The following is a 15,441-nucleotide window of genomic DNA, read 5'->3' as shown; positions in this document are numbered from 1 at the left end:
GCAACACAGACAGTACCTATATATAGTACTGTGTCCAGGGTGGAGTGCCCTCTGGTGGAAATCACGGGCACTCCCATTGGTGATCTTGACAATTATAATATATTATATATATTGTGGTTATATATGTGAGGTCTGATCATACTTTTGGTGACTTTGTGAACCCAAGACCCAACTAGACAATAATTTTACCACATTTAAAAAAAAAAAAAAAAAAAAAACTTTTTATCCACATTTTTACATAGTTATTTTATTTATGCAGTAAATTTTTGTGAATATTTTGAATGAAATACTTTGAGAAGAAGTGGCAAAAACTCATAAATTCATACATTAATAGTCAGTTTATATTTTACCAAAGGTGCAGATATTTCTGGAGCCCATCACACATGATCAATGTTTGTATACTTGTATGATCAATATAATGTTCAATTATATGTTATACTGAATGACAATTTTATTATTGTTGCTTTCTTTCACTTCTTTGCCACAAAGAAGTCCAGATGTGTGCAGTCATAAAGACCACAAAAGGTCTTAGCCAAACATGAATGACAGTAAGCTCACAATGCTGTGGTGTGCCAGTGGGGGCGCTGATCTAAAATCTCATCACGGGGGCCAGCAGACTCTGGGTCCATGAGGGTAAAGGGCAGTTTTTTCTCAGTATAAATATCACTACAGAAATCCAGTGAGCTTCAGACTTCAGCTGAAGACATTAGCAGAAGATTTCAGCTCTGAACTTTCCAAAGGACACACAGAGACTCCAGGTAATTCAACATTTAAAATATATATGAACTGGTGATGTTAGTGTGAATGTGCTGTCAAGATACAATTCACTGAATTCAGATGTGATCACGGGTGATTTATAGAAAAGTTTTTTTTTATGTATATATATTATTATTATTTCATTTAGAAATCATCAGTAGATTGCAAATGAACTAAAGGAAAGAATGCCTTTTATTTACTTAAAATTGGATTTGTTTAAACAATTAATTAAATATACATCCTTATTTTGAGAGAATGAAATGACTAAGGTTATTTGTATTGTATTATAAAGTAAGTTGTTGTTGTTGTTTTTTTCATGAAACCTGTGGTACAATGAATAAAGCCATAAGGTCAAACTTGACACTTTCTCGTTAGTCCAAAAACAGCTTTTATTGAGACTAAGCTACCAAAATACTGCCTCTGTAGAAGATCAACGCCCACTTCTACATCATTGACTCCATACCCCCACCCAACTAGAAAAAAAGACAGAAACATAGTATTACGCTGCAAAAATCCTTTTCTTACTTAGATTTTTTGTTAGTTTTTGTTGTGTTTCTTGTCCAAATATCTAAAAATTCTTAAATCAAGAAGCATTTTCTAGACAAGTAAAAAATATTGTCTTGTTTTCAGAAAAAAACAGCCTGGTACTACAATCGTTTAAAAATTAATTTTATTATTATTATTTATTTATTCATTTATTTATTTTTTGTCATTAATCTACACTCAGTACCTAATAAAGACAAAGTGAAAACAGAATTTTAGAAATTTATTAAAAAGAACAGTCCCACTTTATATTAAGTGGCCTTAACTACTATGTACTTACATTTAAATTAATCATTTGATACAATGCACTTATTGTGTACATACATGTTTTTACATTGTACTTATATTTTAAAAACACCTGCATGTAATTACATCTGTAATTAATTTCTGTAATTACATTTATAATTACACTGTTGACCCATCCCTAAACCCTTACCCCTACCCTTAAACATACCCATACCACCAAAGCTTTCCCTAACCTTACCCGTATCCACATCAATAGCAGCAAAAGTGTTTTGCAATTCAATATGAACCCAGTAAGTACATTGTACTTATTTTTTGATGTAAGTACATAGTAGTTAAGGCCACTTAATATAAAGTGGGACCAGAAGAACATATAACACATTTACATAAGTATTCAGACCCTTATATGTAGTGTTAACATGATATCAGTATTTCATTTTTAAATATCAGTTATGATCAATATATTGTGCCACCATATTTTCAACACAAAGGCAGTTTATTCAGGACACTGAGGCATCTTCTCCTGTGACTTCCATTCAAACAGGTCTACCTGCTTACAATGTACCTGAAGCAGCCAAACTTCATTTACTTATGTGCATGTATATGGCTGGCAACCCTAACTGTGGTGAATGCTGAAAAAGACCAAAGCCAATCAGAGACTCAAGGTAAGGTGTGAATTGTGTTACAAAATGTAACTGTGTAGAGATCAGTAATATCACAGTACAGATTGTTTTGCACAAACAAGTGGGGAAAAAACAAAATGCTGTATAGCAAAAAATGAGGGGAAAAAGTGTTGACAATCAAAATAAAAATCACAGGGTTAGATGAATAACATTTTAAGAAGACTGTTATGCAAACTAGTTTTGTTTTGAAACTGTTCAGCAGTGGGGGAATAATTTGCATTATTTTAAATGTTTCTCTTTTTTTACCTAAAACTTTGTACAAAATAGCCCAAAAATGTAAATATGAAGAAATAATCATAACTCTTTATAAATAAACAAATTTGGATCAGTTAATCGACTGAACTCAGAATCAACTCACAAGAATGTGCACAAAAGTTTTAACTCAATCATGAACACATAACTAAACTAAACACATGCATACAAACAAATCATGCATACATGGGAAGTGAGAAAGTGGAAGTGAATGAAAGCATAGCATAACAGAGGAATGGAGCTATGAAAAGAGTAATTTAACCAGCTGGAAGAACCATCAGTTTCTCACTATAAAGCACAAAGGGGTTAACAACTTAATACTAAATCGCTTTTAAATATACAGTACTTGAAAATGCTTTAGCTGTTGAAGAGTATCCGGATATGCAGTCTCGGGAGAAATTCAGTCCGATGGTGCTGAAGTTGTAATCAATATCTTCTGAAGAAATAATGACAAACTTGCGTTGCTAATTTGACTCTGTGGTCGAGGAAGTTGCACATGGCTTGAAGGAGTTTCTTTGTTTGAAAGTGAACACATTTACATGAGGGGAGTAAGCTGGAATACTCTGATAAATATAACAAACATACAATGAATTCTATGAGATGGTGATGTCCACCAAAGTGTGAATCATTAAACAACAAGTATTTTGATATGAGACACCATCTAGATGACTACATTGTCTAGTAGTTCTATCATCAGGCATGAATAACACTATACAATATACAGAAGAACAATATACAAACAGTAATAATACCCAAAATGTACTGAGGAAATGCATGTTCATTCATTTACACAGATTTGTCAGTGAATTAGTGGAAAGGATTCCATTTCTATGCTGTATTGTTTTGAGAACAGCCAATTTCCCAAGTATCTTTGAAGTGTATGAGTGAAGCAGAAGGGTGATAGTTCTCAGTGGGGAAGCCAGACATCACAGAGTCTTTATAGGTCAGGGGTTGTGAAGATTAACTTGTGTGTTTGATCGATCCAGTCGTTGCAACTTACACCCTTGAGACAGTGAGGTGTTTGCTCAGAATTCTGAATTCAGTTATACTTAGTTATGAATGATACATAGTTATCATCCACCACTGAAAACCAGTCGGTTTTGACAAAATTACACCATTGCAAACTTGCACAGATCAGATCTTTTTTGATTGGACACCTCTGACAAGCAGTGATCTGACAATCTCACACTCAACTTAAGTGGCGTGTGACCAAACACCACTACAATAATTGGTGCCTTGTCTTTTGTTACTATACTTCATTTTCATCAGCCTGGTGGTGTAGCATGGAAAGTGCTGGCTTGGGTCTCAGAGGTTCTGTGATTTAAATCTTACCTAGTATGATCCTAAATTGCTTGTTGAACAAAAATAATAAAACGAGCTGTCTTTACATTAAAAAAATTCTGCATTTTTTATGATTTTGTGTGTTTATTGGACGGTTGTTAGCTTAATCCTGTATTACACCTGAACACATTTTGTAGTGCAATTAGCTTGCTGCTATATTTTTTATAATGGATTTCTAAAGCTAATCGACTGTTTTTCTTTATTATAACCATGACATCAGGGCCAATGGAAGTAGCAGCTCTAGGAAGACCTCTGTCTCTTGGTATGCTTTACGACTGCCGTGCAGATTCCTTCATTCCAGGTGGTGTATCTACCTAAAAATTTACTAATTTACTAATCATCAATTACCTGTCCTTGAGTAACAAAACTATAATGCCTGCATATTTACAACAGTACATCACTTCCTCATACATACAGTAACTATTAAAGCTATTTTTTTCATTTCAGGTGTTACTCTGTGGGATAAGCAATCACTGAGTGAAAATTTGGACAGTCGTCCAAAGCCCCTAACAGATTTGAAGTTCAGTAGCTCTGACTCTCTTTCTAGTAAGTCCAACCTCCTGGAGGTAAGTGCTTCCCTGAAAGCCAGTTTCTTGGGGGGGCTTGTGGAGGTGGGAGGATCTGCCAAGTATCTGCGTGACACCAAATCCTCCAACCAACAGTCCAGAGTTACAATGTTTTACAGTGAAACCACAAGATTTGAACAACTCACTATGTCCCAGCTGAGCAATTTCACCTACCCTCAGGTGTTCGACCAGAAAACTGCAACTCATGTGGTCACAGCAGTGCTGTATGGAGCTCATGCTGCCATGGTGTTTGATCGGACATTTTCAGATGAGGAAAACAAGCAGGAGATTGAGGGAAATCTGAGTGTTATGGTCAAGAACATTCCTTCATTTTCCATTGAGGGAAAAGGATCTGTAAAAATGAATGAGGATGAAAAGAAAAAGGCTGAGAAGATCTCCTGCACATTTCATGGAGACTTCTTAATTGAGCAGAACCCCACCACGTACATGGAGGCCCTAGAGACATACAAGACGCTCCCCACTCTGCTGAAGAAGAATCCACAGAATGTGGTTCCAATAAAAGTCTGGCTTTATCCTCTACATCTATTGAACAGTAAGGCAGCTCAGCTGCAGAGAAAGATTACCACAAGTCTGATTTCTGACACTGAACATATAGTCGAAGAGCTGGGAGAGGCAGAGAGGACATGCAATGACCTGATCAGAAACACGCTGACCAATGCTTTCAGTGATATCAAAGAGAGGCTGCAATTATTTCAGGACTCATTTAGCACATACAAATCAATGCTTATGGAAGCAGTCGGTAGGGTCTTGCCTGCTATTCGAGGAGGAGAGGAAGAGGAGAAGTCTCTGGAAGACATCCTGAATATGCACAGGAGCTCCCCATTCAGTGCTGACAAGCTTAACAAGTGGCTAAATGATGCAAAGTCTGAACTTGACATCTTGAGTTTTTACATCAGTAGGCTACAGGGGATCAGTATTGTAGACTCAGTTGATCTCGATACCATCTTATTTGATCCTGATGTTGATAAAGTGGTGAGCTTTACCTTCACATCTCTGAAGTATGAAGACCCATATCTTTCAACCCTGAAGGAGTTTGTGAAATCTGACACGTCTAAAGAGCTCAATGCGAGTAAACCTTTTTCTGTGAAATCTGTTAAAAAGAGGGCCAGTGAACACAGTGAGAGTGGCACTAGATCTTCTACAATGCGGTTCCCTGAACACAGTGAGAGTGGCACTGGATCTTCTACAATGCGGTTCCCTGAACACAGTGAGAGTGGCACTGGATCTTCTACAATGCAGTTCACTGAACACAGTGAACACAGTGTTACTGGGATTTCTGCTAACACTTTCACAAAGTGGTTTAAAGGTTTAAATATTGAAACAAAGATGAGAGAGAACTTTTCTAAATTCTGGAGGTTTGCAGTGGCCAATAAAGATGAAAAGAGAATCCGCTGCATTATTTCTGCCATCTCCAATCCCTCCATTGCTGGCTCCTCCATCTATCTGTATGAAGATGGGAAACTGACAGACACACAGTTTCAGCCCACGTTGAAGCCGCCCCCAACAATAGGCAAGTGTCATTTACACACCTTTATAAATAATTAACAGATGTGATTTTCAAACTCTCCCATTCACATAGCAGCTTATATAGTATTCAAGCTGCCAGAATCAAAATATGAAAGTATGACTAGAATAAATATCACTGCAATATTATCAATAATGCATCAATGTTTTCGGAAAAAAAAAAATAAATCAAAGAAGAATAGCTGCATGAGGTGAAGCTCATTCTATATGACACATCCAATAAGAAATGAATCATATACACTATAAGCACAACATAAATGTAATATTAGCCTATTTACAACTTATCCGAATAAAAGGATGCAAAAGCAAGCAAACTTGAACTTTAGCCAGAAAGCGTTACACCAATTGTTGTGTCTTGTGTGCTTTTCCCATAACAACATGCTGAAACACGGCCAACTAAAGCACAATCATTTCACAGCATTCTGTTGTTCTCTCAGTCATTATGTTATGTATAGGGCAAATTGGCGCTGCACATCTTGCATTTAGCTGTATTTACATCTACTTTATCAAGCAATTCCAGTGGAGCTTTTCAGTTTTGTGGGGTTGTTTAATCCTCCTCTGCTGAGATCTTGAGTGATTTAATGTCTTCTTTTATCTTCAGTTGATTTAATCTAAGGCTGTGGCTGAAAGTCAGTTGTAGTTCTTGTGTTTTGCCTTTTTTCGTTCTTGTTGTTCCTCTGTCCTTCAGTGCTGTGGACAAAACTGGCTGTGCCCCAGTTAGATAGCCCTGGTCAAACCCATCTGGGCTCCACATGTCTGTGGAATTTAAGAACAGACTTTTAATAGTTCAAACAGTGTTCCCATAGTGAGGAATTAAAGGATTAGTTCACTTTTAAATAAACTTTGGCTGATAAATTACTCACCCCCATGTCATCCAAGATGTTCATGTCTTTCTTTCTTCAGTCAAAAAGAAATGAAGGTTTTTGATGAAAACATTCCAGGATTTTTCTCCATATAATGGACTTCAATGGGCACCAAACGGTTCAAGGTCCAAATGACAGTTTCAGTGCAGCTTCAAAGAGCTTTAAACGATACCAGACGATGAATGAGGGTCTTATCTAGCGAAACGATCGGTCATTTAAAAAAAATAATAAAAAATTTTAAGTTTTACAAGCACAAATTTTTACGACCGCTAGGGGTCAGCCGTAACAGAAAAGAAGCGAGTCTCAATACCAGAGAGATGCCAAAATCAGTACAAAGTTTTTTTACAATGAAAATAATGGTTTGAACGTCAGGGGCAGACACAGCCAAAATAACAAACAAAGCACTCTTCTTTTAGAAACTAAATTACCTTACCAAAAAATAAAGAAAACAAAATACAACTTAACTTACCTACCTCCCTTAACCATAAACAAAGTGAAATTTAGATACAAATAAATTGGCGTCAAACCCCCTACTTCCCTTAAAATGAAAATAATATTTACAATAGTTTTTACAGTAGTATATACAGGGTTTTTGGCAGACAAATCAGATTTGGAATTCAATAAGTGTAGTCAAACAGGCAGAGATCAAATAAACCGGGTAATCAGAAATAGTAACAATAAACAAACACTCACAATCTCTCTGGCACGACACTCTCAAACAAACGATGATGAAACAAACAGTATAATCAGAAAGTCAATGGAAGCAAAGAACGATGGCGATAGCACAAAGTCAATGAGGCACAAGGCAAAGGCTGAGTGTTTGGGGTGGTCCTTAAGTACAGGTCAGGTGCTTAGTTGGACCAATCAGTGTTTCCTGAACGGTAACTGGAAACCACGTCCACCTGGAACACAAACACGACTATACACACAGAAAGAGTATACACAGACAATGACAAATGAAAAGATAAAGTACCCAAGGGTCTTAACACAAATGTTCACCTTGCTCTGTTCTGCGTTGCCCGTTCGTGATGTCAAGTAATACGCAATTACGTTGAAAGTCGGAAATACCGAGTCAGTGTTTAAAAGTTTATAAAGCCATTTACAAAAAAAGGTAAAACAACTAATGGTTCTTCCATCCTGTGTTGTCAGTGCCTTCAGACTGTCATACCCTTCTCCATCAGAACAAAAACACCTCTAAAACGCTGTTGCTCAGTAACGGTGGAAATCCATTTTGTCCGGTAATGCAGCGAGATGGAAACAGGGACTCACCAACTGATTCCAATGGCGGGATTGAAATGGTCCAGTCGTGGCAGCATTGAGATTCTTCCTCTGTTGGCAGTGGTTGGCATTTGCCACACGTGCACCACCACGTCTCGTTAGATCTTCGTCTGCCCGATGCTTGAGAGGTGTGTGTCGCCGCAGCAGTCTCTTCCATCTGCCTTATTTCTTCCTCTGTGTATTCCGGTTCAAAAAGGTAGGGCAGGGCGAAAAACTCCATATCATCTTCTCCTCAAAGTTCAAAATCGTCCGACATCGTTGTTTTACCTTTTTTTGTAAACGGCGTTTGACTTACTCTGCATCCCAATGTGCATACTATCCACCCTATCCGCCCTAAATAGTACTGAATATTACTAATGTCACATACTATTTAGGATGTATAGTATGCACATTGAGACGCAGGCTTAGTATTTGCACGTTCAACTTCTAAACACTGACTCGGTACTTCCAGCTACGTCAAGCGTGACCTTTTCAGCGTAACTGCGTATTACGTGACATCATGAACACGAATCGCAGAGCAAGGCAAGCATTTGTGCTTATAAAACTTAAACTCTTTTTTTTAAATGACCGATCATTTCACTAGACAAGACCCTTATTCATCGCCTGGTATCGTCTGGTATCTTTTAAAGCTCTTTGAAGCTGCACTGAAACTGTCATTTGGACCTTGAATCGTTTGGTGCCCATTGAAGTCCACTATATGGAGAAAAATCCTGGAATGTTTTCATCAAAAACCTTAATTTCTTTTTGACTGAAGAAAGAAAGACATGAACATCTTGGATGACATGGGGGTGAGTAATTTATCAGCCAAAGTTTATTTAAAAGTGAACTAATCCTTTAAATCAGTGACAAAAAAGGGAAACAAGAATAGGGCATTGTGTGATTTAAATCAAGCTTGAGCTGTGTGTTCGTTCAAAGGGATTGATCACATGGGCCACCAATGCATCAATGCTGCTTGGGGATCTAAAAAAAAAAAGAACTAAAAACTATATTCTAACGCTGTGTGAATCTAGCCTGTTTTTTGAATGATCTTAATTCTTTCCACAGCAGAAACTGAGATTGTGGGCGGGACACGTGGTGATGAATTCTCCTTTAAGTCCGCTTCATACGACAGGATTCAGGAGATCAGAATATCTTACGATGTGCGTAAAGATTGTTTTCATTCTATTTTATCATCTTTTCCTGTATTTTATCTCATTTTTATCATTTAGTTATTTTATTCACATTAAATATGTTTGTTCCACAGCTCAATTCAAATAACGTGGCATCACTGAACACAATAGAAGTGATTTTCCAGGAAGACCAGAGGACTAAAGTTGGCAGAATAGCAGGACATGAAACAGCAGTTTTTCAATTTTTCTTATACGATAAAATTTTAAGTGCAACAATGTGGCCAAATAGGCAAGGTAACAGTTTTGGCGGTTTGGAATTTGTGGTTGAAAGAGATGGTGAAAAATTAACAATGTCTATCAAATGTGCTGAACTGGGTGAGGCTGTGAACCTTAATGTTGGATCAGGAAATTGTTACGGCATTAAAGGGAGAAGTGGAGATGTAATTGATGCTCTGGGTTTCTACTGCACTTAGCCTCCAGCTTTATAAGTATGTAAGACTTCTCTCTATTCCTTAGTAAAAGTTTGTCTCAGCAGCTTTGGGAATAGATTTTAAGAGAAAACTCTTAGCTAAGAACTTTTACTGCCATTTAGGAGAGCTCTTAGTGGTAAGATAAAACATTTTGTGAATACGGCCCCTGATCTTTATAATGCTAATCCAAATAACATCTGAACAGCAATCATATACTTTTTTAAATGTATACTCGGATTTTAAGAGTAAAAAAACATCAGATTTGAGTCAATCAGAAATATTTTATGTTTTCTAGTATCAACTGTTATAACATTTTTGATTTCCAGGTAAATGGAACCACAAACAAGTAACTCCATTAACAATTGACAAATTAAACACATCAAATCTGAGTTAATGAATAAATAGTGATTATATTTGGGGGTTTGTAAGAGAGAACAATGTACTGTATAGCATCTTATTCTGGTTCATTTGTCCATCTTTATATTTCATTTATTCCATTCTGTACCTTGTGGAAGTACAAAAACTCTTGATGTTCAGTGACAATAAAAAGCTTATCTTCAGGGGGCTTTATGCAAGCTGTTGCTCACAAATGTTCATTCTTTAGTTATATAACAGTGTGTATTAATGGTGTGTCTGCAAGAAGAGCCAAAGAAAATTAGCAGACCCAGAAATCGTTTAATTAAAATGAATTATGAAGCACTGGTCTCCTCTAGTCCACTTGTTTATTCTGTGATACAGACAAGAAGTTCAATAATCAGCAGAAAAGGAGCAAAACACAACCAACAAAAACAAACTCCATCAACGTGTTTCTGTTACAGTATAGACACCGGAGACAGATGTAGAAGCAGTTTGGGGGTTTATTGAGACAATCAGCAGAGCAACAGGTAAATGCAATGATGGATAAGATGAACTTGGAGATGAAAGAGAGGTAATACTGTCCTTTGTTTATGTTGCAGATGAAGGCGTTGGAGCTGGCAGACGGGAACACTCACACACACAGGTAGGTAGAGACACGAGGAGACCGGGAGACGATGGAGAGTATGGAGACAGGTAAGTATCGTTTTGGGAGTCCTTGAGGTAAGCATACAACTTGTGTATAACGAACGAGACCGGACAATGTGTGTGTGTGAGTGTGGGGCTTAAGTAGTGAGGTGATCATGGTGATAATGAGTTGCAGGTGGCGGTGATCAGTACTCCGGTGATTGGGTGCGTGGGTAAGGGAGTGAGGTGGAACCTGACGTGTCTGTGACAGTACCCCCCCTCCCACGGCCCGCTCCTGAGGGCCGAGGACCCCGACGTCGTGGTGGTCGTCCTCGAGGTCGTGGGGCAGGTCTGTCTGGGTGGTTGGTGTGGAAAGTCTGTAACAGAGTAGGATCAAGGATATCATTCTTGGGGACCCATGAGCGTTCCTCGGGGCCATAGCCTTCCCAATCCACCAGGTATTCTAAGAGACCACCACGGCGCCGGGAGTCCAGGATCTCTCGCACCACGTAAGCAGTTCCATCGTCCAGGATGAGTGGAAGGGGGGGCTCGGCGGCTGCCACGTCAGGTTCTGTGGAAGGAAGAACAGAAGGGTGGTGAGGTTTCAATAGTGACACGTGGAAAGTGGGATGAATTCTTTTGTACTGTGCAGGGAGTTGTAGTCTGTAGGTGACGGGGTTGATCTGTCGAAGGATGGTGAACGGGCCAATGAAGCGGGGACTCAGCTTCTTGCAGGGCAGGTGCATCCTGATGTCTCTGGTGGACAGCCAGACCTTCTGCCCCGGTTGGTATGTTGGAGCTTGGGAGCGCCGAAGGTCGGCTGTCATCTTGCGCCTGCGCAGGGCTCTCTGCAGCTGGTAGTGAGCTGAGTCCCATACCCTCTCGCTCTCCCGGAACCAGTAGTCAACTGCAGGAACGTTAGAGGGTTCCCCGTCCCAGGGGAACAGTGGGGTTGGAAACCGAGTACGCATTGGAAAGGTGTTAATCCAGTAGTGGCTTGACGGAGGGAGTTCTGGGCGTACTCGGCCCAACCCAGGTACTGGTTCCAGGAGTCCTGGTGGCCGTGACAGAAGGTACGCAGGAAGCGGCCGATCTCCTGGATCTTCCGTTCCGTCTGCCCGTTCGACTGAGGATGGTATCCAGACGATAGGCTGACGGTCACACCCAGGAGGGAGAAGAACGCCTTCCAGACTCAAGAGACGAATTGCGGTCCTCTGTCAGAGACTATATCTTCGGGGATTCCATAGTGACGAAAGACATGGTTGAACATTAATTCCGCTGTGGCCATGGCAGTCGGTAGACCTTCCAGGGGTATTAGACGGCAGGCTTTGGAGAAACAGTCCACGACGACCAGAATGCAGGTGTGACCATCAGACTCTGGGAGATCCGTGACGAAATCCACTCCCAGGTGTGACCAGGGTCTCTCAGGAACGGGCAGAGGATTGAGCTTGCCGGTTGGAAGATGGCGTGGGCTCTTGGAGATGGCGCACTCCCTGCAGCCCTGCACGTACCTTCTGACGTCGCTGGCCATGTTGGGCCACCAGAAGCGCTGTTTAAGCAGCGAGAGGGTCTCGTTGACCCCCGGGTGACCAGTGCCAAGTGAAGAGTGAATGGAGTGCAGGAGTGGAGTGCGTCGTGTCCGGGTGATGTAGCGTAAGCCTTGGGGGCAACCCGGCGGAGTGCGTGAGGAGGCATTGGAGGAGGGTAAGATCTCTTCTGACCATTCGATGGGGCTCACGAAGATGGTTTCAGGCAGGATAGGTTCAGGTTCGTCGTTCTTTTCCTCGGGGGCGTGGAGACGTGAGAGAGCATCGGCTTTAATGTTCTTGACACCAGGGCGGTATGAAATTGTGAAGTTGAATCGTGAGAAGAACATCGCCCACCGGGCTTGACGAGGGTTGAGTCGCTTGGCAGCTTTCAGATACTCGAGGTTCTTATGGTCGGTTAGAACTTGGAATGGGTGGTTTGCCCCCTCCAACCAATGCCTCCACTCTTCAAGGGCGAGCTTGACAGCCAGGAGTTCGCGATCCCCGATATCATAGTTTACCTCCGCCGGGTTGAGCTTACGGGAGAAGAAGGCGCATGGATGGAGCCTACTTGGATTCCCCTGCTGCTGCGATAGTACCGCTCCCACTCCGGTGGTGGAGGCGTCCACCTCCACGACGAATGGTAGGTCTGGATTGGGGTGGACGAGGAGGGGAGCGGTGGTGAAGGGCTTCTTGAGCGACTCAAAAGCTTCAGTGGCAGGCTGGGACCAGGACAGAGACTTGGGCTGCTTCCGGAGGAGGTTGGTGAGTGGACTGACAATGGTGCTGTAATTCTTGATGAATCGGCGGTAGAAATTGGAAAATCCGAGGAAACGTTGGAGTTCTTTTATGGTACTTGGAGTGGGCCAGTTCTGGATGGCAGAGACCTTCCCCTCGTCCATCCGGATGCCACTGTGGTCAATCACATATCCTAGGAAGTGAACTGAGGGCTGATGGAACGAGCACTTCTCTGCTTTTAGGAAGAGATGGAACTGCCGTAAGCGCTTGAGGACCTCCGCAACGTGGTGGCGATGTTCGGCCAAGCTCCGGGAGTAGATGAGGATGTCATCAATATACACGAGAACGAACTTGTGGAGGAACTCCCGGAGCACCTCATGGATAAAGTCCTGGAATACGGAGGGGGCGTTGACCAGGCCATACGGCATAACTAGGTATTCATAGTGGCCGGTGGGCGTGACGAAGGCGGTCTTCCACTCGTCCCCCTCGCGTATCCGGATGAGGTTGTACGCGCTGCGGAGGTCCAGCTTGGTGAACACAGTGGCACCGCGGAGATGTTCCAGGGCCGCTGGGACGAGGGGAAGTGGATACCGGAATTATACAACTTGTGTATAACGAACGAGACCGGACAATGTGTGTGTGTGAGTGTGGGGCTTAAGTAGTGAGGTGATCATGGTGATAATGAGTTGCAGGTGGCGGTGATCAGTACTCCGGTGATTGGGTGCGTGGGTAAGGGAGTGAGGTGGAACCTGACGTGTCTGTGACAGTTTCTGCTAGTGATTTCCAATTCTTGAACTAACAGATTAAGTACTATATGAATCAATATTAATTAAATGTGTCACCATGTATTAATTTCTTAGTGTAAATTAATGTGTTAATTACCACAATGGGTCAAAGCCATTTCAACTTCTGGTTGTCTGCTTTAATTATTCATTAGCTAATGATTTGCAAAGATGTCATTATGTTATAACTTTACTTGCTGAGGCACATGACTATTAACTTATTATATAAATAATATATCAGTTGCACAGTGAATGTCAGAGAATGTGTTTAAATTTTGGGTAAGTTAGGCTGCACACAAATATTAGCACATCAGAATCTGAACTACAGAAAGCCACAGAAACAAAATGAGAAAGACTGAGAAAGATTTTTTTCTTACATACAGACACACATTAAAGCTGCAGCCCGTCATTTTTTTTTTTTTTTTGGTTTAAAAATGATCCAAAATCAATTTTGAGCAAGTATATAACCAGCCAGTGTTCAAACTATCTCCTTACCTTGTTAACATTAACAATATGAGAACATATAACAATAATAAAAATTTGCACGGTTTTATGTTTTCCGAGCTAAGCAATCATTAGAATTAATCACCATTGGTAGCACTATTTATTTAAGGCTAATGTTTTTTTTCAGTTGGTCAGATCAAAAGTGGCAGAGATGGCGAAAGAGGCAAAACTTATGGACTGTAGCTTTAACTGATAATACTGAAGTAAAATACAATTTAAATCTGTGAATTATAGAAAGTAAGAAGTGAATGTGAGCACGCTCTCTTCACTTCAAAATACAGCGCATGATGTGTTAACCACACAAAAAAGAACAGGATGGATGGAAAGAAGCGCCTGTCAGGAACACAAAAGCAAATACGTAAAAAATAGTAAGGATGAAGATGTTAAGATGAAGTTTCCCTTATGAAATTGGCCCTTACAAATAAGAATAAACAAAATGGAGATGATTCTTGGTCGTGGATGCATTGAAAGACCTAATTCAAGAAGTCTCTAGTGTAAGCGGTCTTCTGTGTGGGTACAAAACCGCAATTGAAAAATGTAACTTTATTCTTCAGAGAAACCCTGAATCATTATTCCCGAATTTGGTTGTGTTGGCTGGGGATATCTCTATATTCTATGGGCTCTATATATTCTAGGCACCAGCATGAGTTTTTTGAGGCAACCATTATTTATTTAGAACATTATTTTAGAACATATTAACTTCTTGGCAACTTGTATGCAGCCACACAGACAGATATGTATCGCGTTTTTTTCGTTGTTCCTTTTTTTTTTTTTTTTAAATATTGAATATATAAATAGTTAAAGGGTTAGTTCACCCAAAAATGAGAATAATGTAATTTATTACTCACCCTCATGCCGTACCACACCTGTAAGACCTTGTTTATCTTGGGAACACAAATTAAGATATTTTGATTAAATCCAATGGCTCAGTAAGGCCTCTATAGAGAGCAAAGCAATTGAAACTTTCAAGATCCATAAATGTACTAAAAACACATTTGAAACAGTTAATGTAAATTCAGTGGCTCTATCTTAATATTATAAAGCGACAAGAATACTTTTTGTGCACCAAAAAAAACTAAATAACGACTTTTCAACAATATCTAGTGATGGGCGATTTCAAATCACTGCTTCATGAAGCTTCGGAGCTTTATGAATCTTTTGTGTCGAATCAGGGATTCGGATCTCCAATCAAATGGCAAAACTACTGAAATCACGTGACTTTGGCACCCCGATCCACTGATTCAATTCGTAAAGCTCAGAA

The 15,441-nt window shown here is 40.2% G+C and overlaps 1 protein-coding gene across 1 annotated transcript; it reads left to right on the top strand.

Annotated features, from left to right (window-relative positions):
• The first annotated feature begins 573 nt into the window (after positions 1–573).
• LOC125274287 (cytolytic toxin-alpha-like) lies at positions 574–10,224 on the top strand. The gene is made up of 7 exons (XM_048200579.1): positions 574–758; positions 2,087–2,207; positions 4,039–4,119; positions 4,266–5,948; positions 6,618–6,683; positions 9,115–9,209; positions 9,314–10,224. The coding sequence occupies exons 2-7, from the start codon at positions 2,102–2,104 to the stop codon at positions 9,650–9,652; spliced, it is 2,370 nt and encodes a 789-aa protein (XP_048056536.1). The 5' UTR covers positions 574–758; positions 2,087–2,101; the 3' UTR covers positions 9,653–10,224.
• Positions 10,225–15,441: the final 5,217 nt, after the last annotated feature.

This window comes from Megalobrama amblycephala, linkage group LG1 (assembly GCF_018812025.1).
Source record: "Megalobrama amblycephala isolate DHTTF-2021 linkage group LG1, ASM1881202v1, whole genome shotgun sequence".
Classification (NCBI taxonomy): Eukaryota; Metazoa; Chordata; class Actinopteri; order Cypriniformes; family Xenocyprididae; genus Megalobrama; species Megalobrama amblycephala.
Note: the sequence above shows the minus strand (reverse complement) of the source record. Positions and strands in the feature narration are given on the sequence as shown.